The sequence below is a fragment of the Suncus etruscus genome, chromosome 17 (assembly GCF_024139225.1).
Source record: "Suncus etruscus isolate mSunEtr1 chromosome 17, mSunEtr1.pri.cur, whole genome shotgun sequence".
Lineage (NCBI taxonomy): Eukaryota > Metazoa > Chordata > Mammalia > Eulipotyphla > Soricidae > Suncus > Suncus etruscus.
Genome location: NC_064864.1, coordinates 30,022,336 through 30,049,358, shown reverse-complemented (window position 1 = coordinate 30,049,358; position 27,023 = coordinate 30,022,336). Strand labels below are relative to the sequence as shown.

At 40.6% G+C, this 27,023-nt stretch overlaps 1 protein-coding gene, 1 non-coding gene and 1 pseudogene across 3 annotated transcripts in view; 1 reads left to right on the top strand and 2 right to left on the bottom strand.

Moving 5' to 3' along the window:
* BMPR1A (bone morphogenetic protein receptor type 1A) overlaps positions 1–27,023 on the bottom strand; it is a 103,535-nt gene that overhangs the window by 21,627 nt on the left and 54,885 nt on the right. For both annotated transcript variants that reach the window (XM_049790684.1, XM_049790685.1), the window contains one exon: positions 5,887–6,097. In XM_049790684.1, coding sequence (XP_049646641.1) covers positions 5,887–5,953 — 67 coding nt within the window. In that variant the 5' untranslated portion in view covers positions 5,954–6,097. The remainder of the gene's footprint in view (positions 1–5,886; positions 6,098–27,023) is intronic.
* On the bottom strand, positions 9,713–9,810 carry LOC125995473 (uncharacterized; annotated as a pseudogene).
* Positions 12,122–12,195, top strand: LOC125995664 (small nucleolar RNA SNORD86). Its single transcript, XR_007491143.1, has one exon. It is a non-coding gene; the product is annotated as a small nucleolar RNA SNORD86 (small nucleolar RNA).

The window sequence follows — 27,023 nt, the reverse complement described above, 5'->3', positions numbered from 1 at the left end:
AATGCCATGCGGCATTGTTCCTTGTTTGCATAGGCACATTAAAATGGGAATATACTATACACACAAATAAGTTCTTATCTAATAGAGATTGAAACACACAAATCTTGTAGTGCAAAGGGACCTTACACCCTGAACATTGACATAATGACCTGGCACAGGCCTCAGAAGAATGGGCATTCTCCATTCACCCCTGAACCAGGGAAGCTATCTACGAAACATCCAAGGTTTTTTTTATAACAACACCTGGAAGCAATCCTCTACCAGGGAAGACCCTACCGCTGCTCTGACATCTATCTACTCAAAAGAGACTTCCCTTAACATTGAGAAGACAAGAACATCAACGACCTGCGTACTGGACAGGGCTTTTTGCATTGCCCTTTAATTGTGAGGTGAAACTAGAGGATGCTCCACATCCTGACTTCAATGTAGGATATGCAGATTCCAGGATCTTTAATACAGAAACATGATATCAACAACAGAGACTGTGTGAAAAATAAAAGTGTGTTGGCACTACAGACAATGACTTGGATTGGGCAAACTCGTTTGCCTGGAGCCTAGAGTTGGTCTTATGCCAGGAAACTTCAGGGGTAGGGTCTCCTTGTACTTAGGCCAAGACTTTTCCTTTCCATGTCCCCCATATTTTGGTGGGCCTATGCAAACAATTATTGCCACTCTAACACTGTTTTTACTGTGCTCCTTTGACTCTTATCCTTAAAAAGAAAAACCCACTTTTGAGGTTAACTTAAACTAATATGCATGTGCATGGAAATGTAAAAAAAATACTACACCTTCAATGTTTAAGGAGTTATGTAAGTTTTATGGCTTAGATTGCTTGATGTGCTGCTAAGAAATATTATAATGTATTACAATATGGGGACTTGAGGGACAAAGTAATTGTACATGGGCTCTGTTTTATTTTTCTTAATGTTCTTTGGCTGAAAGTTCAAAGTTAAGATATCAGCAAGGGGACTTCTGAGAATTCTGTTTATGGGTGATTGTCCTTCGACTGTAACTTTACCTTGTCCTCTTTCTTTGCATCTTTGTTCTCATAATTAAAAATAAAAAAATTTTAATAAAAAATACAAAAAAAAAAAACCCAAAGGAGAAACAGCACAACAGTTACATCTTTTTTTTTTTTGGGGGGGGGTCACACCTGGTAGTGCTCAGGGGTTACTCCTGACTCCATGCTCAGAAATCGCCCCTGGATCATATGGGATACCAGGATTCGAACTGATGACCTTCTGCAGAAAAGGCAAACGCTTTACCTCCATACTATCTCTCCGGCCCCAACAATTACATCTTACATGCTACTGACTCTGGTCACATCCCCAGAACCACAAGGTACCCTGAGCATCACCAGGTACAGCCCTGAAGACCCCCCTTACACTGCCAGGGTGACCTAGACAATCCACCAGATTGCAGGACTGCAATACACTGCATCCTTGCATCTTCAGGTTCTCACATTAAAGCTCAGGCCCAATCTGAGGGTTCAAGTCCCTAGACGGGCTTTCTTCTTTAGGGACCAGAGCAATAGCACAGCAGCAGGGCAGTTGCCTTGCATGTGACCAACCTAGGACGAACCCAGGTTCAACAACGAACCCAGCATCTAATATGGTGCCCCCGAGCCTGCCAGAAGCGATTTCTGAGTGCAGAACCAAGAGCAACCTGAGTACCACTGGGTGTGGGGATGGACACACACACACACACACACACACACACACACACACACACACACACACACACACACACACACACACACACACTCTCTCAGACCCAGTTGACACAGTATCTGGGATAATGCTACTCAGGTCTCCAGAGCATCTCTTGGAAGATCCACCCTAAGTATATGTAAATGTAAAGTAAAAACAATACAGATACACAGACACATTTTGATATTTTGATACTGTTGCTAAAATTTGGGGATAGTGGTATTTTGGGTTTGCCCACAAGCAGAAGTGCTCAGGAATCACTGCTGGTTTTGTGCTCAGTGGTCCATATGTAATGCTGGGTTTTTAATCAGGTTCAGGGAATCTCCCTGCAAAAAATCAGCTGTCAGGGAATTGAGTATAAGGCAATTGGGGCTAAGGAGCTGGCAAGAAGAGAAGTCTGTTAGGAAATACAGATTCTGGTCTACTGTGGTTCAGGTTAGACAGTGAATGACTGTGGAAGTCATGTCAGTTCTCTAGCCCTCCTTCATTTAGGAGAACGTAGAAACAGAGGACAGCTGAGATCTTTAACAACTATATGATCTTTTTACAGGGGCTAGAGAGAGAGAGTACAGCAGGCAAGGGGCACTTGCCTTGCAAGCGGCTGACCTGGATTCTATCCCCAGTACAATATATGGTTCCCAAGCACCAACAGGAGTGATTCCTGAATACAGAGCCCTGAGCACTGCTGAACGTGCCCCTCCAAGCCAAATCTTATTACAATAACCATAACAGAAGTATCCATTTACTATGGTAAACTAAGGGCAAATAAAATTAGTGTAACTGGGCCCAGAGAGATAGCACAGTGGGGTTTGCCTTGAAAGCAGCCGATCCAGGACCAAAGGTGGTTGGTTCGAATCCCGGTGTCCCATATGGTCCCCCGTGCCTGCCAGGAGCTACTTCTGAGCAGACAGCCAGGAGTAACCCCTGAGCACTGCCGGGTGTGGCCCAAAAACCAAAAAAAAAAAAAAAAAAAAAAAAATTAGTGTAACTGATGTTTCAAAAAATCTAACGATACATAAAAGATTTTACAATGTAGCATTAAGAAGTCAAGGATTTACTTTAATGTGGGATGTACAGATTCCAGGACCTTTAATGCAGAGCCGTGAGATCAACAACAGAGACTGTGAAAGATATAACTGTATGGGCACTGCAGACAATGACCGGGATTGGACAAACTGGTTTGCCTGGAGCCTAGAAATGGTCTTCTGTCAGGAAACTTCAGGGGTAGGGTCTCCTTGTACTTAGGTCAAAGTTTTTCCTTTCCATGACTCCCATACTTTGGTGGGCCCATGCAAATGATAATTGCCACACTAACATTGTTTTTACAGTGCTCCTTAGACTCCAAACCTTAAAAAAAGTTGATGGTCACTATCACTAACAGGTATAAATAGCACAAACCAGAGAACAATAATCCATGTTAATTTATAAGAATTGTGTCCTTGTGGTATCTTATAAATAATGCACTGTATGCAGTACTGAATAGTTGCATCATGCTGTTATATTTAATTTTGTGTGTATCCTGTAATTATGTTATAATGTTTTCAGAGAACTTACTGTAAAGAACAAGATATACCTTTGATGTACTATACTAAGCATTGAATGTGTTTGAGTTTAGAATAGTAATACTTCCTTATTTAAAAAAAAAAAAAAAAAGAAGTCAAGGATTCAAATCCCAATTTATATCCACAGACAAACTATTCTTCATTACCTCCTCTACCCCCACCTTTTCTGACTATACCCTGCAGTGATCAGGGCTTATTCCTGGTTCTGACTCTACATTCAGGAGGGGTTTGGGAGCACTGTGGGAAGCTGAGGATTGAATCTGGGTCTACTGTGGAGCAATGCTAGCATACTACCTGCTGTGCTATCTCTCTGGACTCCATAGTTACTTGCTTGAATCTCAGTTCTCTATTAAAGATGGTGATAATGGTTCAATTCAAATCAAGTGATTATATAGAACAACTGAATAATAATCTTAATTAAATACAAAGTACTGAACAATGGGCAGGAGTAGGCAAGGCAGTTGCTTGCCTTACACTCCGGTTTGAATCCCAGCACCACATCTATGCAGTCCCCCAAGTATTGCTAGGAGTGATCCTTGAGCACAGAGCCAGAAGTAAACGCTGATCATCACTGTGTATGATTCAAACCACTGTCCCCAAGAAAGGAGAACAAAACAACCAAAATAAAAACAAAATAACAGATTTCATAGTCATATTTATATTTTAAAATGAAAACATCAAAAACATTTTTGCTATTAATAGTATTTTTGGTTATTAATCAGTAATAATATAAACAAAATACTTAAAATAGTTATCTGTGAAGTCAAAGTTGAGATGTCTAAAAATTCTATCTAAAATCCTTTTGCAAAAAATAATTTGTCTTTCTAGTTTAAAACATTGCCTAATTAGGGGGCTGGAAAGATAGCATGGAAATAGGGCGTTTGCCTCGCATGCAGAAGGACAGTGGTTCGAATCCCGGCATCCCATATGGTCCCCTAAGCCTGCCAGGAGCGATCCCTGAGCGGTGCCAGGTGTGACCCAAAAACAAAAACAAACAAACAAAAAAAAGGCCTAATTAGGAGCCAGAGAAATAGCATGGAGGTAAGGCGTCTGCCTTTCATGAAGAAGGTCGGTGGTTCAAATTCCGGCATCCCATATGGTCCCCTGTGCCTGCCAGGGGTGATTTCTGAGCACAGAGCCAGGAGTAATCCCTGAGCACCGCCGGGTGTGGCCCAAAAACAAAACAACAACAACAACAACAAAAAAAATTGCCTAATTAAACTATACAGGAAAAGTTCGCACATAAATATAGTCCAACTAATCATACAAGTCATCACAATAACTTCCTGTCTGGAAGTTGCAATCTGTGAACGCACAATAGTAAAATTTTAATCCTGATCATTAAAGTTCGGTACTCTAATAATTTTGTTTCACAAATGCCATAACAACTGAAGCTTTAAATAATGAAATAAATTTGAATTTATTTAAATATTTATTTAAAAACAGAAATTTTAGGGGCCTGGAGAGAGAGCACAGCGGCGTTTGCCTCGCAAGCAGCCGATCCAGGACCAGAGGTGGTTGGTTCAAATCCCGGTGTCCCATATGGTCCCTCGTGCCTGCCAGGAGCTATTTCTGAGCAGACAGCCAGGAGTAACCCCTGAGCACTGCTGGGTGTGGCCCAAAAACCAAAAAAAAAATAATAATTTTTATTTTATTAAAATTTCAGCATTTCAGAAGTACCATACATATCTGAAGCTTTAAATAATGAAATATATTTTAATTTAAAATATTTGTAGTATCTTAAAATAGGAATTTTATTTATTTTATTGAATGGGGGAGGGGTCTCCCAACAGAGTTCAAAGTCAACATCCACTGATAGCTCAATGGTGAGGCCACCCTGCAGTGCTCAAGGTCTAGCAGGGCTAAACCGAGAGTTAAGAGGGATCATGCAGACTAGGGTTCAAACTAGGAGTCATGACAAGCACCTAAAGCACATGCCTCTGAGCCTAATTTCAGAAGAACATCTTGGTGGAGATAGGAATTTTGAATCTGAGTTTTGAGTACCTATCGTCTATGACACCAAGTTGGGTCTTTATTTTACACTTGATCTTATAAAGGCCAGGGAGATAGTAAGTAATAAGGTGCTATTAGCATCTATAAGGGCCTGAGTTGGACCCTCAAAAAACAACAGTGAACTGCTGGGACACTGATGAGAGGAGCCCTAATCAAAAGAAAACAAATATACTTTTATCTCACATCTTATTATTGGGGGAAGAGTGATAGGAAAGGGGTGTTCAACTATATGGTGGCAAATAGAAACTAGACTTCTGGTGGTGATGAAAAGGTATTATAAATATAGGTGTCAACATATAAAATGATACATCTGAAATAATAATATAAACCACTAATACCTCAACTGAATAAAATACAAAAAAATAAGATTACTTAAGTGAGGGCCCAGAGATAGCACAGCGGCGTTTGCCTTGCAAGCAGCCAATCCAGGACCAAAGGTGGTTGGTTCGAATCCCGGTGTCCCATATGGTCCCCCGTGCCTGCCAGGAGCTACTTCTGAGCAGAGAGCCAGGAGTAACCCCTGAGCACCGCTGGGTGTGGCCCAAAAACCAAACCCCCCCCCCCCAAAAAAAAAGAGATTACTTAAGTGAATCCTGGCTTACCTTGAACAAGAGAAACGATGACCAAGCAGGCTCCCAATAATCTGATGTAAATATACAGATGAATCATTGTTTTATTTTAACTTGTATAGCAACCTTTAATAAAGGGTTTTGTTGTGTCACTAATTAAGTGACATTTATTCAATGGGATCTTCTTGTAAAAGATCTCAATCATTTGACAACGACTCCAACTTCTACTGCTTTCTCCTGGCTCCTGAAAGGAAAAAAAAATAACTTTTTAAGTTATGTATTTGGGGATATCATAAAAAATAAAGTAAAACAATTGTCACATATATCCTTGAACAATAAAAGGCCCTGTTTTTGTTTGTCTTTGGGTTATACCTGGAGGGGCTCAGGAGTTTACTCCTGGCTCTGAGCTCAGAAATCACTCCTGGCAGGCTTGGGGGATTATATGGGATGTTGGGAATTGAACCATTGTCTATCCTGGGTCAGCCATGTGCAAGGCAATTCCCTACTGCCGTGCTATCTCTCAGGCCCCAATAAAATACCTTTTCTTTTTTTTTTGTTTTTGTTTTTTGAGTCATACCCGGCAGGGTTTACTCCTGGCTCTACGCTCTATGCTCAGAAATCGGTCCTGGCAGGCTCAGGAGACCATATGGGATGTCAGGATTCAAACCACCAACCTTCTGCGACTAAGACAAACGCCCTATCTTTCTGGCCCCAAAATACCTTTTTAATATTAAAACTAACTTCAAGGAAAAAAGAAAAAGGCATTGTTTCTCATATGCTTAAATTAGTAGTAGGCTATCACGATTCCTAACTTTAGGCTCCCTCTATGTAAAATATACAAAAGGATATCAAAAGTGTCTTCCAGGGGCCGGAGCACAGCAGCAGGGCATTTGCCTTGCACATGCCAGTTATGGACAGACCCTGATTTGATTCCTGGCATCCCATATGGTCCCCTGAGCCTGCCAGGGGATTTTTGAGTGCAGAGCCAGGAGTAACCCCTGAGCACCACCAGGTGTGGCCCCAAAAAACCAAAAACAAAAATCTCTTAATACATATTGAAATAAGCAGAAAAGGGGCCCGAGCAGTGGTGCAAGTTGAAAGGCATTAGGATGGACTGTGGTTGATTCCCCTGGTGTCCCAAATGGTTCCCCCAGCCAGGAGTGATTTCTGAGTACATAGCCAGGAGTAACCCCTGAGTGTCATTGGGTGTGGTCCCAAAAAACAAAATAAATAAACAGGAAAGTCTGAATTAAAAAAATAAGCTACTTGTCAGTAATTTAAAATCCTGATAGATAAGAACCTGGAGTTTAACCTCACCTACAATATAACACATATTTAGTGTGCTTCATCATTAAAGCAAAATCTATAGAAATTTATCTAACCAAAATTATTTTCATAATTCTTAATATTACAGATTCCATTTCATTAGGATAAAATTAACTTACTATGGATATGAGATACAATCCAATTAAGGTTTGGCAATAATGAATCTAATTACTTCCTACTCCTCATCCTATTGCTGAACTATTTAGTCCTGAATTAAAATAATTTATGACATAATTGCTCCCGTTATGACTCCTACCATAAGCAATCTGAACTTTCTATCTACCTAAGAATTTTTTGCCTCAATTATTACTCCAAGGGCTGTAACACAGAACGGAGAAAAAAAGATTCATAATGTTTTTTGTTTGTTTATTTTTGGGCCACACCCAGGGATGCTCAGGGGTTACACCTGGGTCTTTGCTTAGAAATAGCTCCTGGAAGGCTCAGGGGACCACATGATATGCCAGGTATCAAACCTGGGTTAGTCCCAGGTCGGCCACGTGCAAGGCAAAATCCCTACCGCTATGCTATCGTTCCAGTCCCAAAAGGTTCATAATGTAAGACATTATCTGTACTGCATATTTTAATATGGTTTCATTTAAAAAAATCTTTAAATGTATGGGGCTAGAGAGATAATACAGTGAGAGTGACAGTGGCTAAACTGGATTCAATCTCCAACATCCCATATAGTTCCCTAAGCACCATCAGAAGTAATTTTTAAATGCAGAGCCAAGAGTAACCCCTATGTGTCACCTGGGAGTGGCACCCCCCCCAATCTCTAAATTTACAACCCTGATCACTTTTTTTTTTGTTTTGTTTTTGGGTCACACCCGGTAACGCTCAGGGGTTACTCCTGGCTATGAGCTCAGAAGTTGCTCCTGGCTTGGGGGACCATATGGGACGCCGGGGGATCGAACTGTGGTCCGTCCAAGGCTAGCGCAGGCAAGGCAGGCACCTTACCTCTTGCGCCACCGCCCGGCCCCCCTGATCACTCTTATTTCTATTTTCCCTTTAAATATACCTACTAAGTATATCTAATATTTGATTTACACAATTTAGTCTTGGGAGGAGGTCTTTGAGAGAGGGGTGGGGTACACTGGTAATGGGTATGGTGTTGGAATTATGTGCATGAGAAATCCACATTAAGAGCATTATAAACCACAGAATCACAATAAAAAGACTAAAATATATCTTAACTAACATTATATTCTAAGGTAAACTATATACCATACCATACCATATCATACCATACGGTAAACTCATTATTTTTCATGCCGCTCTGGTCGAGCCCTTCCTCCACCATGAACTATGACAGTACTATAGTTTCTATCACCCAAGCTCAAAACTCTGTCATCATTTCTGCCTCTCACTTTAGCCTTCTCTCTCCACTCCATATTTTCACTTACATGTTCAAAAATCCACCATCACAAATAGCATTTTTTAGTACATATCAGTGTAAGGTGTTAGAAGCAAATATATGACAGCTTCTCCTTAAAGATCACAACCACAGGAGGAATACAGATTATTATTACTGTCTAGGTTTCTTCATTAATTTGCTTAATGCTGATAAGTAGTGAGGCTGGAATGTGGCTTTGCTATAGAGCATTTGTCTTGCATTGAGTTGCTTCCAACCCTCAGTTCAAGTCCTAGCGGTATAAAAATATAAACTGAATTAAAAAAAATAAGCTAAGGGGTCAGAGCAACAAACAATACAGTGGATAGGGTGCTTTCCTTGCATGCCACTGACCAGAATTTGATCCCTGAAACCCCAAATGATCCCCTACGCTTGCCTAGAGTGATGTAATTCCTGAGCAGAGAATAACCACTGTTGGATGTGGCCCCAGATCCCAAGTTAATTCATTAAAATAAATAAGTAGAGCTAATAAGGAGTCTGAGATAGTACAGGAGTTAAGGCATATGCCTGGCATTGGTCAGATTCAATTCAGTTCAATCCCTGGCACTGCAGGGCCCAAGCACAACATACCCTTGAGTGCTTGTACTAAAATGCCAGCCTGCCAGGATTTGTAGGAATGATCCCAGGCCTCCTGAATACAGGTTGGGAAGTCTTCCCTTTCAAAGGAAAAAAAAAAAAAAAAGGGTACTATGTAGTTTTGTATCATGCACTGGTAGTAAAACTGTAAAACACAGCACCTGCCAGGCCCAGTTTTGTTTTTTTTTTTTTGGTTTTTGGTTTTTGGGTCACACCTGGCAGCACTCAAGGGTTACTCCTGGCTTTATGCTCAGAAATCACTCCTGGCAGGCTCGGGGGACCATATGGGATGCCGGGATTTGAACCACCAACCTTCTGCATGTAAGGTAAACACCTTACCTCCATGCTATCTCTCCGGCCCCAAGTTTTTTTTTTTTTTTTTTATGTTTCTTTATTTAAACAGCTTGATAACAGATATGATTGTAGTTGGGTTTTGGTAGGTCCACAGTTTTTTAAGACAGAAGGAATGATTCCTTCTATATAAACACCTATGACATATCTAAACATTTCTGACTGCTATCCTCAGTACAAATCCTAGATCTATCTTAAGTAACCTAACTTCTCAATAAGTTTCTTGTGCAAGGGCCATGCTAATCTTCTCTGTATCGTTCCAATTTTAGTATACGTGCTGCCGAAGCAAGCAACTCAATGAGTTTCTTCATTTATAAAACTGGAGCTGGAATAACTCATAACCTTGAGAATGAAATAAAGCAATATATAACACACATACTTCTATATGCCACCATTATAAATGTTTAAAATATATTTATAGGTGCCGGAGAGATAGCATGGAGGTAAGGCATTTTGCCTTGCATACAGAAGGACGGTGGTTCGAATCCTGGCACCCCATATGGTTCCCTGAGCCTGCCAGGAGTGATTTCTGAGAGTAGAGCCAGGAGTAATCCCTGAGTGCTGCTGGGTCACCAAGCCTGCTTTATAAGATTGATACAACAACTATATATTTTTTAACCTTTGCAGGGCCACATCCAATATGCTGGGGATTGAAGGGATAGGAGGGGGATGGGGGGGTTGATGGGTGGGTTTGCACTCCTGGTACAGAACCTTGACCTCTGAAATGCAAGCCAGCCCTCCAAACTCCCTAGCCCAAAATGCTTTTAATTGTACAGATGAGAAAACCAAGGCAAATAAGGTTTAAGGCATTTATCACAGATCACAAATTCCCTAAGTGGCAAGAACATAAGAAAATAAATAAGATCAGATTTCAGAGTTCATTTTCTACCTTATTCTGCCCTAGTGAATATTACACAATGGAAATACACATTATAAAATATTTAGGAACATCTAGAATACAACAGGTGCTCAATAAAAGTTTACAATACACTCACCAATGTGTTAAAGGAAGTGAAAGCCATGACAATCCCAGCTACAAGTAATTTTTATGGACTATAGCACTTGTGAGGTCCAGGAAGATGAATGGCTTTTAAAAGACTGTGATAACTTGTATGGAGAACAGCTATCTATCTAGGGAAGGCTAAAAGTACAGTGGTTTCATTTAGCTATAATACAATGGATTATATATTATGAAAGATATTATGAAAGAAACATGTTGGACTCAAGAGACAGTACAGAGGATAAGGCTGACCCAGGTTCCTTCCAGTACTACACAGTGTACTGATCAAAGCCAGAAGTAGTAATACTTGAGCACTCACAGGGTGTGGTCCAAAACCACACACACACACAAAAAATTAGGGCCAGAGAGATAATACAGGGATTACAGCTCTTGCCTTGCATGTGATCTGATTCAATATCAGCACTACATGGTTTCCAGGAACAAACCCCAAGCACAGAGTTAAGAGTAACTTCCCAGCACAGACAACTGTGATTCAATGCCCACCACCCTCAAGAAAAAAAATTAAATTAAATTAAAAAGTATTATATTTGGGGCTGGAGCGATAGTGCCTTGCACGTGGCTGACCCAGAACGGACCTGGATTTGATCCCCAACATCACATATGGTCCCTCAAACCAGGAGCGATTTCTGAGCGCACAGCTAGGAGTGACCCCTGAGAGTCACCCTCTGTGGCCCAAAAACAAAAAGAAAAAATATTAGATTTGATTCAGCACTTCTGACAGTTGCTCAGTCATGAAGAAAATCTTACTAAACATTGACAGGAACTCATAGCTGCAATCAAAGAAGATAATCATCTTGCCTTTTCCACTAGGAAAATCTCCTAAATATTTTAGAGAAGAATGGCAGGAATGCAAAGAACAGAGAAATGATATCCTGGAGATACAATGGAAAGAACTGGGGAGGAAATATTTACGCTCAGAATATTAAAGGAACAAAATCTGAATATACCTCTACAAAAAATAAAACAAGCAAGATGGAAAGGACTAATGAAATAATTCGTCAGAATCTTTTCCATTCTATTTCCAGTCCCTGTGTGAACTGTTTTGCTACTGAATATTATTTATTCCGAGATTTATTAAATTTCTATTATATGACTGCTTCTGTATTAAATATGAGTATGCAAAAGCAAAACAAACCTAGATTTCAGTCATTAAACAAGACAATTAATATATTTTGATCCTGAGTAAGATGATACATATGACAAGTACTGGTAATCAGAACCTGTGGTAAGTGCAAAGAAAAGAGCCAGGTCCTGCTGGGCCATGAAGTAGTGACCTAATATAGATACAAAAGTCAAGGGAAGTAATGCTGAGAAGTAACAATAAGGTTTGAAAAATAAAGTTAGTCAGCTAATAAAATGGGCAGTTGGCAGATAAGAATTCTTGGCTTACGGGGCCAGAGAGATAGCACAGTGGTAGGGAGTTTACCTTACACGAAGCTGGTCCAGGACTGATGGTAGTTTGATTGGTCCAGGACTGATGGTAGTTTGATTCCCGACATCCCATATCCCCCCCCCCCCCAATCCTTGCCTGCCAGGAGCAATTTCTGAGCACAGAGCCAGGAGTAACCCCTAAGCATCACAGGTGTGACCCAAAAACCAAATCTTCCCCATTAATAAAGAATTCTTTTTTTGGGGTGGTGGTGGTGTTTGAGTCACACCTGGCAGCACTCAGGGGTTACTCCTGGCAGGCTCTGGGGACCATATAGGATGCCGGGATTCGAACCACCGTCCTTCTGATGCAGGGCAAATGCCCTACCTCCATGCTATCCCTTCAGCCCCAAAAAAGAATTCTTAGCATAACAAACAGATTATGTGGGGCTGGCGAGGTGGCGCTAAAGGTAAGGTGTTTGCCTTGCAAGTGCTAGCCAAGGAAAGATCACAACCGCGGTTCAATCCCCCGGCGTCCCATATGGTCCCCCCAAGCCAGGGGCAATTTCTGAGCGCTTAGCCAGGAGTAACCCCTGAGCATCAAACGGGTGTGGCCTGAAAACCACAAAAAAAAAGAAAGAAAAGAAAAAGAAACAGATTATGTATTGAGGCAGATAAACAAGCAAAGGGAAAAAAGGAAAAAACAACCCAAAACTATTTCTAAATGTTGATAAGGGCTAGAGACTAGAGAGATAATTGCCTTCCAGGAGGTAGAGCACAACCAGGAGAGACACCTGAGCAAACAGCCACTAACAGACCAAGCACTACTAGAAATGACCCCACATAAGATAAGGTAGGATGTAAGATTCATCTATCAAGAAGAGTGTAGCTCAAGGATTGTGTATTTGCTTTGCATGTGTAAGGACCTGGGTTTAATCCCTAGAATCACAAAAATTAATGAAAGATAATGAGGTAGTAGGTGAGACTAAAAATAAAAAGGACAAGGACCATCCATGATAGGCAAATCATAGGAAGGATTCTTACAGCTAAGTGGAATGGGACGGCAAATAGCTGGTTTCTATGTGGAAGGAGTGGAAAGTACAAAAGCAGATGTAAAAAGATGGAAGGATAATGTAGTAACTTAGAGTGACAAACAGTGGCTAAGACTGGAGTAGTGGTAGTATGGTAAAATAGAGTTAAGACAGATACTTATACACACACAAATAGACATAACAGGGGCCGGGCGGTGGCGCTGGAGGTAAGGTGCCTGCCTTACCTGCGCTAGCCTAGGAGATGGACCACGGTTCGATCCCCCGGCGTCCCATATGGTCCCCCAAGCCAGGAGCGACTTCTGAGCGCATAGCCAGGAGTAACCCCTGAGCGTTACCGGGTGTGGCCCAAAAACCAAAAAAAAAAAAAAAAAAAAAAAAAAAAAAATAGACATAACAGGACTGAGGGCATTTGGAGAGACTAAAATATCAAAATCACTACATCTCTATTTTAAGCAAGAGGACATGTGGTTTTGAAAGAAGTGAGGAGAGGGAGAAAACAAATTAAGGTTGAAGCTATAAATCTGTTATTTTTCTTTTGGGGCCATATCCAGCACTGCAGGTGCTGGAGATCAATCTCAGGTAGGCTATGTATGGCCACATGCAAGGCAAATGCCCTACCTACTGTACTATATTGCTTTGGTCCCTATTATGTGTCAATTCTAAATATTCAAAATATATTGTATTAAAAAATACAAAAGGTATAAAGAACAGTCCATTTATTTAAAAACTGGTTAATGAAAACATCAATACTACATTTATATTTCACCATGTATGACTCTGTAACATGTCGTCATAGTAAGAATATAAACAACATAAACTGTTAGTCACAAATAATATATTTCCACTATATCAATATAAAGCCATCTGGAACCAACGAGATATTTCAGGAAATAAGGAACTTACTTACTATGCATGCAGCTGACCCTGGTTTAATCCCAGAACCAGATATCCTGAACACTGCCAGGAGTGACTCTTCTGAGCACAGACCCAGTAGTAAACCCTTAGCACAGCCAGGTATGACTCAAAAGTTAAAAATAAAAAATCTCACAAGATTATTGTGATCATCTAAAATATAGTCAAAAACACTTTGACAATAGCCTCAAAACATGGAAATTACTTTCCTCTGAACTTCGGGCTCACTTCTAGAAAAGAAAGTAAGATTGAAACAAAATAAGTGATTTATGAGACTAGATAGTATCAATTTGTCTTCCTCTGACTCGAAAGATTCACTCGGAAGGTAGGTGCCTTCTTGTAAGGAGAGATATGCAGACTTACAGAGAAGCTGACGTGGAAAAAAGGAAGTGAGGCCCCTACCTACAACCCCTTGAACATGAGGATGGATATCAACCTTGGGGAAGCTTAGGCAGCCACCATTTCACATGCTATCCTAATACAGAAATATCCAGTTAGGCCCCTGATGGAGTCCCTCAGAAAAGGTAAAAAATGTTGGTCTATTTTTTTAAAGGAAAAACAATGGAAGGGGGTTTTGAGGATCATATCTATAGTGCTGAGAGGCTACTCCTGTCTCTGGCCGAGCTCAGGGGTTGGTCCCATGCAAGGCAAATGCCTTACTTCCTTGTACTGTCTCTTAGTCTCTGAACAAACATTCTAATTGATAAGAGTGGTTAAAAACATTTTTTGGGTATTACAGATGCAACCCAGGGCAGGCCTCATCAGAGAAAGCAAGAACTCTACTATTAAGCTCTCACCCTGATTCCTGCAACATGTTATTAAATAGAGGCCTGGGCATCGGCTAAAAGGGTTGGAGAGCAGGCTTTGCATGCAGGAGTTCCAAGTTCCATATCTGGCGTAACATGGTGCCCCTGAGCACTGCAGTGAGTGTCCCCTGCTCATTTCCCCGAAGATTAAAAAGTTCAAATAGCCATCTAAATATTTGCTTTTCTTTGCTATATATACAGATTGGCACAATTTCTTCAAGAAAACAGCACTAAGAAAAAACTAATTAAAAACTCAATAAAACATAAATAATTTCTTTAAAAATAATTTAAAACTTTTCTGACAGCAGAGGCAGAACCAATGGTTCAAACAGAATTGGAAAACAGGAAAAGGCTGAAGTCAGCTGAAAAAACAAGATAAGTGCCCCCCCCCCCCCCCATACCCCAACATCCACACCACCACCACCATTCTTAATTTTTTTACTTTCTAGTAGAGAGGTTTGGGGATTTTCAACAAGCTGGCCAGCTGCCAATTCCATAAAGCAGTAAGGAGAAAGATCCTCTTTCCAGGGGTCGGCCCTCCCCCAAAGCAGCTCCAGGCGCCTAGTCTGACAAGCTTTTAGAGAAGGCCTAAACTCACAGCAGACTTTCTGGCTCCACAGCCATTGTTTTGCAAGGCTGCTTGGCTCCTTAGTTAGTGTCTGGATTAGCATACGAACACTGCCTATACCCTTAACAAGCAGTTCACCCATTCCTTCCCCAATTTTAAATTTCCACGAACCCTGTCAATGCCTAAACTAATATATGCATATTTAACTGAAGTAACACAACTCAGGGTTATTTTCTAATATTAGTGTAAAAAATAATCTCACTCAAATCTAAATAAACACAACTATAACATGATTGAATAAATACTATTTGAATGCAACTGCAGTAATGAAAGGAAATGTGAAGATTAAAAAAAAAACCAACTAATTTGGAGACCATGATGTGAACTTATGGGAAAGCCTTAAAGTAATACTACCTGCCAGGAGCAAAGCGAACCAATCACCTAGTAAAACTCTGACCTACAGTAGGGATGCCACTCCTTTGTATTTTGCTTTTTGGGACACACCGGGCAGTGCTCAGGGGTTACTCCTGGCAGGTTTCGGAGACCATATAGGATGCCAGCAAGGCAGACGCCCTACCACTGTTCTATCGCTTTGGCCCCACTTCTAATTGTCATGTCTTCATAATCTTTTTTTTTTTTTTTTTTTTGGTTTCTTGGGCCACACCTGGCAGTACTCAGGGGTTACTCCTGGCTGTCTGCTCAGAAATAGCTCCTGGCAGGCACGGGAGACCATATGGACACTGGGATTCGAACCAACCACCTTAGGTCCTGGATCGGCTGCTTGCAAGGCAAACACCACTGTGCTATCTCTCCGGGCCCATGTCTTCATAATCTTGAGGTCACTCATTTTATCATAACTAAAATTACATTCTTACTAGAGTCTAACCTTTCCTTTATATTCAATTATTTATTTAAACTTCAAGTTAAACTTTATATTTCTGCTTTTCCCTCTTAACTCAAAATCTTTTTACCTTTTACCTTCCTTCTGTGCCAAGAAATTCCGAATGTTTTACAACCCTAATTAGGGAATCTCAGTATATTAGAGACCTCAACAGCACAATAAATACTACTGATAGATTTTTGTTGTTGTTTTTTGGGCCACACTTGGTGATGCTCAGGGGTTACTCCTGGCTATATGCTCAGAAATCGCTCCTGGCTCGGGGGACCACATGGGACACCAGGGATCGAACCCCGGTCTGTCCTGGGTCAGCTGCCGTGCAAGGCAAATGCCCTACTGCTGTGCTATCACTCCAGCCTGTAGATGAAGCATTTTTAAAAACATAAAACACGTTTTATTTTTGTTGTTTGTTCATTTTTGGGTCCTACAACATATTTGGTGAGATAGCTAGGAGCCAGATCACCTGCAACATAAGTCATATTATATTAAACCACCCTGCTTTGTGATGAGATTACTAACTGATGCCAAGAAAAGACTTTCATCATCCTGATTTTATCTGCTGTCACTGTCAGAATTACCTGTGCCCTATCAACAGTAGGAAGAAGTCATTTCACATTTCCCTCTACACTCTGAGAGTTCTTCCAGAACTCATTCAGACACAGTAATGATTCTGCATCAAAGTATGAGGGTCACCTCCTTAAGTGATAGTAGCTGATCTTGGAGCTTCCTCACAGAAGGTTGGGTCATGGCTCCACATGGGCATTTTGTTTGTTGGTTTTGTTTTGTTTTAGGGTCATACCCAGTGGTTCTTAAGGGTTACTGTTACTCTCAGCTCTGCACTCAGAACTTACTTCTGATCAGCTCGAAGGACCATATGGGATGCTGGGGATTGAACCCAGGTGTGCTGTGAGCAAGGCAAGTGACCTATCATGCTGTACTATTGCTCCAGGACCAAGGGCACAGATTTTTGTGTTTTGTTTTGGTTTTGTTTATGTGTCACACCTGGGGTTATGAGAGGAGGGCTCCAGGGGGGTCCTCAGGGGACCACAATAACATGCCAGGGTTTGAACTTGGGTTAGCTGTGTCCAAGTACCTTATCTACTCTATTTCTCCAGCCCCATAATAAACTTGACATGTGTTGGGGTGGGGGGGGATGTGTGCAGAAAGGGGTTTGAGCCACACCCAAAAATGCTAAGGGTTTATTACAGGTTCCTCACTCAGGGATCACTTCTGGGGGGCTGGAGGAGCCATATGGGGTATCAAGGGATTAAACCCAGATTGGACACATGCAAGGCAAAGTGCTTTATCCACTATCTCTCTGACTCCCAGAGGGGTATACTTTATCTATATTCCTAGGTTTTGAAATTTTAATTTGGGGGGGGGGGTTGGGTCACACCTGGCAGCTCTTAGGGGTTACTCCTGGTTCTACACTCAGAAATCACTCCTGGCAGGCTTGGGGAGCTATATAGGATGCCAGGATTCGAACCACTGTCCTGCCTGCAAGGCAAACGCTATTTCTCCAGCCCTGGAAATTTCAACTTCTTACAAGTAATCCCAGTGTTCTTTTGCCTTATCAACTTTCTAATAGTCATGGAAATAACAATACAGAATTATTTGTTAAAATAAATAGTATGGGGCCAGAGCAATAGCACAGCAGGTAGGGTACTTGCCTTGCACACAGCTGACCCTGGTTTGATTCTCAAAATCCCATAAGGTCCCCTGAGCCAGACAGGAGTGATTCCAGAGAACAGAGTAGTTCCTGAGCACCACCAGGTGTGGTCCAAAAACCAAATCAAACCAACCAACCAAGGTGGGGGGGGGGGAGCAAGATAACTCCATATGGTTAGAGGGCATATTCCTTTGTATGCAGGAGGGCTCCAGGTTATACCCTCCAACCTCACAAGATTCTAACTAGCTCTCAGGGAGCAAGCAACTCCTGAGTACTGAATGAGAGGTAACCCCAAGTGCTATCAGACTTGGCTCAAAATCCAAACAACCAGTGTGGCTATAAGCTTTCTTGGATGGATCCAGATTCATATAAATATTTACTAGATAATGGATCAGGGAGAGTAACAGACTTAAACATACACACATATATTTATACTATTTTTACTTCATCAATACTGATGAAATAAAATATATTTTCTAAGTCTTATAAAGTGCTTAATATATTCAAAGGATTCTAAGATAGGTATTCTGATTTTAGGGATTCTTATCAACGGCACACTTCACTTTTTCATAAAATAATTAAAATTTATTAAAAAGTTAAATATTTGGGGCCAGAGCAGTGGTGCAAGCTGTAGGGAGTTTGCCTTGCACAACTAACCTAGGACCAATAGCGTTTGATCCCCAGGAATCCCATATGGTCCCCCAAGCCAGGGGCGATTTCTGAGCAAATAGCCAAGAGTAACCCCCGAGTGTCACTGGATGTGACCAACCCCCAAATAAAAGTTAAATATTTGTTGAAGACTAGCCATCTATAAAAAACAATTTTTGGGGGCCAGCGCAATACCACATCGACCCCGGTTTTATTCCCTGTATCCCATGTGGTTCCTCGAGCTTGCCAGGAGCAATTTTTGAGCACAGAGCCAGGAGGAACCCTCAGCACCTCTGGGTGTGACCCAAAAACCAAAAACAAATTTAAAAATATTCAAAATTAAAATAAAAGAGAAAACATTTTAATATTCTGGGTTAGATAATGAACTTAGTTATTAATTCTAAATAAAAATAAATATAATGAAAGATACTTGATAACAAAAATAGTAGCTCAATTAGTAGGAAAATTGGCTTAAATTTTCTAGCAGCTACTCAATATCATTTCTGCTCTATATTTCCTTTCACACTCAAGTATGCTGGCTGGCCTTCACACTTTCTCATATATATGAGTTACAACAGCCTCACTATTCTTTTTCAATGCCCAAAATCATTAGAATTATTCTTAACTATTTCCTACTTTGTTTTCATATTTTATATCCTATCTTTGAACAAATCTTAGTGTTTCTACTTCCAAAATACATCCAGAATGTATGCATTTCCCACTACCTTCCCGTTATCTCTTGGTTCAAACCTCTATCATCTATCTATCTATCTATCTATCTATCTATCTATCTATCTATCTATCTATCTATCTATCTATCTCTTTCTCTTCCTTCCTTCCTTCCTTCCTTCCTTTCCTCCCCTTTCCTTCTTCCCTTCCTTCCTTCCTTCCTTCCTTCCTTCCTTCCTTCCTTCCTTCCTTCCTTCCTTCCTTCCTTCCTTCCTTCCTCTCTTCTTTCTTTCTTTCTTTCTTTCTTTCTTTCTTTCTTTCTTTCTTTCTTTCTTTCTTTCTTTCTTTCTTTCTTTCTTTCTTTCGTTCTTTCTTTCTCTCTCTCTCTCTCTTTTTTTCTTTCTTTCTTTCTTTCTTTTTTTTTTTTTGGTGTGTGTGGTTTTTGGGTCACACCTGGCAGTGCTCAGGGTTATTCCTGGCTCCAGGCTCAGAAATTGCTCCTGGCAGGCACGGGGGACCATATGGGACGCCAGGATTCGAACTGATGACCTCCTGCATGAAAGGCAAACGCCTTACCTCTATGCTATCTCTCCGGCCCCTAACATCATTTTTCTACATTACTGAATCTCCTAACTGGTCTCTCTCAGCTTCAATGTACTTTATTTACAACATATTCTAAACATTGTACACAAAGTAAAAACAAGAGAAATTATTAATCTAGCACAACACTGTTCCATTCAAACCTTCCAATGGCTCAACAGTTCATTAAAAATGGAGTTCTAGGGGCCAGAGAGATAGCATCGAGGTAGGACATTTGCCTTGATTGCAGGACAGTGATTCGAATCCCAGCATCCCATATGGTTCCCCAAGTCTGCCAGGAGCAATTTCTAAGTGTAGAGCCAGGAGTAACCCCTGAGCGCTGCTGGGCATGACCCTCCCCCCAAAAAAGTGGAGTTCTACAACAGCCCACAAAACTCAAAACAGCCCTAATACCAATGCATTCCATTGTATAATCAACAGACTGACAATTTGGGGAGGGGGGATATGAGGCATGACTCTTAAGTACCCTGGCTCTATACTCAGAAATCGCCCCTGGCAGGCACAGGGGACCATATGGGATGCCGAAATTCGATTCACCGTCCTTCTGAATGAAAGGCAAAAATGCCTTACCTCCATGCTATCTCTCCAGCCCCTTAAGTAAAATTTTTATTGTGTTTTGTTTTTAATTATACTGCTATTATTACTTATAAAATAGGCTGCCACAACACTGGCCTTATTGTTTCCCCTAAACATTGGAGGCATGTTCTTGCTGTGGTAGACCTTTATCCTTCCAGGTCCCTTTGCATCTCTATGACCTGCCACCTCCTTTCAAGTGCTCACTCAAATATTTTTTGCTTATTGTCAGTGTTTCTGCTTACCCTATTTAAAAATACAGACCTTTTCTCATTCCTGGAATTCCTTTACTGATATCATTTCTCCAGCAATTGTCAACCTATACTTCAAATTATAATTTGTGGGGCCGGAGAGACAGCACGAAGGTAAGGTGTTTGCCTTTCATGCAGAAGGACGGTGGTTCGAATCCCGGCATCCCATATGGTCCCCCATGCCTGCCAGAGGCGATTTCTGAGCGTAGAGAGCCAGGAGTAACCCCTGAGCGCTGCCGGGTGTGACCCAAAAACAAAACAACGACAAAAAATTATAATTTGTATCCCTTTTATTGCCTGTCACCTGCTCCAGAATGTATACTCCACAGGAAAAGAGGTCTGAAGTGTATCTTTTCCAACTGGAAATATATGAATTTCCTGTAATAAAACAATACTTAGCATATATCTGGTGGTGAATAAATATTTCCTAAAGAAACAAATAAACATAGAATTGATAATACTGTGTCAATTTCTTTTACTTTCACATATTAGAGAGCTGTGCTGTAGATAACCATTTCCTTATCTCAACACAATTGAAATGAAACCAAAACCATCCTACTTCCTTTTGTTCACTTCAAGTCCTCACTAGAATCAAGAGCCAATGAGAATTTTTTTCTACTGTTTTCACTGTTTGCGATACATTAAATGGTCTTAAGAGCTTGTTAAAGTAAACATCACTTCCCACAAGCTAAAATATTGCTAAGGCAAACAATGGGTTGGGTTATACTCCCACACTATCACAGTTTTAACAAGTTAAATAATTGAGGAAATAATTATAGACTAAAAGAAACATTATTTCCTTGGTACAAACACTGTGGTCTAACAAAGGGAACTTCTAAATAGTTTTTAGTAAATAGATACAAGTAAAAGTTCAGTAAAATGTTTATATGTAAATTGTATAAATTGGCCATGAATAAATCGGACAAGAGGCTGTTATATATCACAATTTAATTAACAGCAATAAATGCCCAGTAAATAAAGGGAATAAAAACTATTAATATCTTGTTAAGGGAAACAATTAGGGAGTAAGCTAATATGAAATCAGATAATATTCGCTAATATTTCTTTTATAAATTTACTAATATCTAAAAGGTATCTCCAAATCCAACAGTTACAATCAGTTAGTATTGTATTCTCTATCTAAGCTGAAGTTTAATAAATGCACTCCCATAATCAATACTTTGGTGATTTCTATACATTAGGAAAAAATTTTGGGGGCCAAGTGGTAGCACAGTGGTAGGGTGTTTGCCTTGCAAGGGCTAATCCAGGACGAAAGAGAGTTCAATCCCCAGCATCCAGGAACCCCAAGCCAGGAACCTTTTCTGAGCACAGAGCCAGAAGAATCCCTGAGCACTGCTGCCAGGTGTGACCCAAAAACAAAAACAAAAAAATATTAAAAAGAAAAAGAAGAAGAAAAAATTTTAGATCCAATACATAAAATGCAAACACAAAAACATTCTCCCTTATATTTATTTGGCTTATTCCACATTTTGAATGTTACCTCTAAGTTTATTAATTTTTCTGTGATACTTTTTATATATAATAAAGCTATTATGTTCCATATTTTTTTTTTTTTTTGGTTTTTGGGCCACACCCTGTGACACTCAGGGGTTACTCCTGGCTATGCGCTCAGAAGTTGCTCCTGGCTTCTTGGGGGACCATATGGGACGCCGGGGGATCGAACCGCGGTCCGTCCTAGGCTAGCGCAGGCAAGGCAGGCACCTTACCTCCAGCGCCACCGCCCGGCCCCTATGTTCCATATTTGTTATATGTATAACTCATTCATTAGAAGTTACTATGTGTAAGTTTTTCTCCATTATGTATAATCTTCTAAAACTAAATTATTATGGAATGATTTACTCACTTCCTGTTTACATAATTTATTTTAAAAGTAGACAATCAAAATTCCTCTAACCCACAAATGATAGATGAATGGAAGGGAAAGAAAAAGAAGAAATGGTAAGAAGTTGATAAGCCCAAGGACAAACAAAAACTGTGTCAGATCCCGACATTGTAAATCACTGTACCAACAATTAAAAACTAAGAGGGCAGATCAGAAAAGAGGTTAGGATGAAGATACAGATATAAATTATAGAGGCTAGGGAGATAGATAGCACAGTGGTTAAGGATGCATACATCCAACCCATTTGATTCCTCCTAAGCACTGCTGAATGGCCCAAAGTAATCCCTAACACCTCAGGGCCCAAGCAACATTGCATCTCTGATCCTTGCATTGAGCCTCTGGTCCAATAGCCAAGCATCACCTGGAGTGGCTCGAGGTTCTTTGAACATTGTTTGGGAGACCCCCTCCCCACACATGATATAATACATGATATGTATTATAGGGCCAGAAGATGGGTCTGGAGCAAATGCTTAGCATAAAAATTGCCCAGTTCAATACTCAGCACTATTAAATGCTATATTTTATAACTTTGTTATAAATTTTATTCATAAAATTATAAATTCAAATTTAATTATAAATTTTAACATTATAATAGAATGAAAAATGTCACTAACATTTTTATAGCATATTCTCCCACAATATATTGAATAGAGTTGTTAATAATAAGCAACAACTTGAATCTAAAGTAGCTAAGCTAGAAAAAAAAATGCTATCATAAAAACTTAGGTATAAGAGCTAGAGAGACAGTGTAAGGATTAAGATACTTGCTTTGTTTGCGCTGGCCAACCTGGCTCAATCTCTAACTCTACATGTGGTTCTCAAACACTTTCAAGAGTAGCTTGATAATAAAGCCTAGAGGCAAGCCTGTGTTTATGAGACTACGAGGCTTGGCATCCTTCATATAAGAGAGGGAATATGGGGCAAATGTTTAAGGACCTAAGGAAAGATCAATAGTAGATAAAGGGCCCGGAGAGATAGCACAGCAGTGTTTGCCTTGCAAGCAGCCGATATGGTCCCCCGTGCCTGCCAGGAGCTATTTCTGAGCAGACAGCCAGGAGTAACCCCTGAGCACCGCTGGGTGTGGCCCCCCCAAAAAAAGTAGATATAATAGTAGTTCATATTCTCAAGTCTGGAGCTACAAGTGCTTTCTGGTAGCAAGTTTTAGTAGACCTAGAGTCTGCTGTGCTGCTAAGGAATGTTGGAGGAAGGAGTGCCTAGATATTCTGAGGACACCAAGTGTTTCAAGAAACAAATAATGAGTATTTTAATCCTTTGTTATCAGTTCACAGAATAGAAATCATTCTGCCTACCAAGCTTACTGGTTTGCCACTGAAAAATAATAGATACCTGAAGTCAAAACTAAGTGAGTACCTTAGATCCTAAATGTCTGGCAGTGGACATTTAAAACCAAAAAAAACTTTAAGTTTGAGGATCAAAGAGCTAGTACAGCAGGTGGGGAACTTGCTTTGCACGTGGCCAACCTGGGTCTGAGCTGTCCCATATGGCTCCCTGAGCACTGTCAAGAGTGATTCCTAAGTGCAGAACTAGGAGTAAGCCCTGAGCACCACCTGATGTGACCCCCCCCCAAAAAAGAACAAAACCCTTAAGATTCAGGAATGTAGCTCAGTGGTAGGACACTTACTTTGCATTTGTAAGGTCCTGATTTTGACCCCTGACATAGCAAAAAACAAACAAAATTTTATGGGAACTCAGCTCAAGACTAAGCTTAGTCTCAATGTCATGGAGTGTTTTACCTACATGTTGTTCTATACACCTTATGGTTTCAGGTCTGATATCAAGGTCTTTAATCCATTTGAATTTTATCTTTGTACATGGTGTTAGCTGGAGGTCTGAGTTCGCTTTTTTGCAAGTGTTTATCTAACCAGTTGTGCCAACACCACTTGTTGAAGAGGCTTTCCTTGCTCCGTTTAGGATTTCTTGCTCCTTTATCAAAAATTAGGTGATTATATGTCTGGGGAACATTTTCCGAGTACTCAAGCCTATTCCACTGACCTGAGGGTCTCTCCGTATTCCAATACGAGGCTGCTTTGATAACTATTGCTTTGTAATACACTTTAAAGTTGGGGAAAGTAATCCCTCCCATATTCCTTTTCCCAAGGAGTGCTTTAGCTATTCGAGGGTGTTTATTGTTCCAAAAGAATTTCAGAAGTGGGGGCCGGAGAGATAGCATGGAGGTAAAAGCGTTTGCCTTGCATGCAGAAGGTTGGTGGTTCGAATCCCGGCATCCCATATGGTCCCCTGAGCCTGCCAGGAGTGATTTCTGAGCATAGAGCCAGGAGTAACCCCTGAGCACTGCCAGGTGTGACCCCAAAACCAAAAAGAAAAAAGAAAAAAAAAAAAAGAATTTCAGAAGTGTATGATCCACTTCTTTGAAGAATGTCATGGGATCTGTTTAGAAGAATCACATTAAATTTGTACAATGCTTTGGGGAGTAAAGGCATCTTTAAGGAGGAAACGGCACTCTCCAAACAAGTGGAAGCAGAGATAAACAGAAGAGAATATATTAAACTGAGAAGCTTCTGCACCTCAAAGGATATAATGCCCAGGATACAAGAGCCACCCACTGAGTGGGAGAAACTATTCACCCAATACCCATCAGATAAGGGGCTAATATCCAAAATATACAAGCCACTGACAGAACTTTACAAGAAAAAAAATCTAATCCCATCAAAACATGGGGAGAAGAAATGAACACTTGGATAAAGAAGAAATACAAATGGCCAAAAGGCACATGAAAAGATGCTCCACATCACTAATCATCAGGAAAATGCAAATCAAAACAACTATGAGGTACCATCTCATGCCATAGAGATTGGCACATATCACAAAGAATGACAATAAGTAGTGTTGGCAGGGATGTGGAGAGAAAGGAACTCTTTATTCACTGCTGGTGGGAATGCCGTCTGGTTCAACCTTTATGGAAAGTGATATGGCGATTCCTTCAAACCTAGAAATATTATCCAACTATACCACTCCTAGGGATATAACTTAGGAACACAAAAATACAATACAAAAATCCCTTCCTTACACCTATATTCATTGCAGTGCTATTTACAATAGCCAGACTCTGAAAACAACCAAGATGTCCTTCAACAGATAAATAGCTAAAGAAATTGTGGTACATATACACAATGGGATATTATGCAACTGTCAGGAGAAATGAAGTCATAAAAATTTCCTATACATGGATGCACATGGAATCCATTATGCTAAATAAAATAAGTCAGAGGGAGAGAGAGAAAGACACAGAATAGTCTCCCTCTTCTATGGGTTTTAAGAAAAATAAAAGACATTTTTGCAATAATCCTCAGAGATAAAGAGAGGAAATCTGGAAGTTCCAGCTCATGACATAAGCTCACCACAAAGAGTGGTGAGTGCAGTTAGAGAAATAACTACCCTGAGAACTAGCATAACAATGTGAATGAATGAGGGAAGTAGAAAGCCTGTCTAAAGTACAGGTGGGGGTGAGGTGGGGAGGAGGGAGATTTGGGACATCGGTAATGGGAATGTTGCACTGGTAAAGGGGGGTGTTATTTACATGACTGAAACCCAACAACAAATATATTTGTAATCAAGGTGTTTAAATAAAGATATTAATAAAAAAAAAAAAGTCAGAAGTGACAGACTCTGTCATCCAGCTAAGAAAGTACAGGTAATAGGATGGCCAAATGCATAAAGCTTGTTTGGGTATCTCCAGCCACCTGGAAAGAAGTACCTAAGAAGGAGTCTGAGTTCTGCTCGCTCCCTTTAGACCACAAGAAGCTGACTCACTAGGTTTCTATTCTTCCAGAGCACTGCACTGCAGTGTCAAAATAATAAAGATATTGCTTGTTTCAAGGTTTAAAAAAAAAAAAAAGATTAAGCTTAGAATTAGAAGAACTAATAGAGGAGATTGAGTGATAATGGACATTAAAGACACCTCTCTGGGATCAGTTAAACTAGTAAAAAATGGAGATAAAAGTTAAAGAGCAGCTAAGTTACATACTGATGACAGATTGTAAATTCCAGAGGCATTAACAGAGCATTTCAAAGAAGTTACTTCCAAGGGCCAGAGTGACAGCACAGCAGTAGGGCCTTTGCTTTGCATGTGGCCAGAATGAACCGGGAACCGGGAATGGACCGAGGTTTGATCCCCGGCATCCCATATGGTCCCTCGAGCCTGCTAGTAGCGATTTCTGAGGGCAGAGCCAGGAGTAACCTCTGAGAGTGGCCCCAAAACAAAAACAGAAAAAAAAAAAAAAAAAAAGAAGTTACTTCTTAGGGCCAGAGAGATAGCACAGCGGCAGGGCATTTGCCTCGTATGCAAAAGATGGGGGTTCGAATCCCAACATCCCATAAAGGCCCTCATGCTTACCAGAAGCAATTTCTGAGCGCAGAACCAGGAGTAAACCCTGAGGGATGCCGGATGTGACCCACACCCAAACCCCTGCCCCACCCCACACACAAAAGAACTCTAACTTAAACTCTCAGAAGTTTGACCTTTTTTGTTTTGTTTTTTGGCCACACCCGGTGATGCTCAGGGGTTACTCCTGGCTATGCACTCAGAA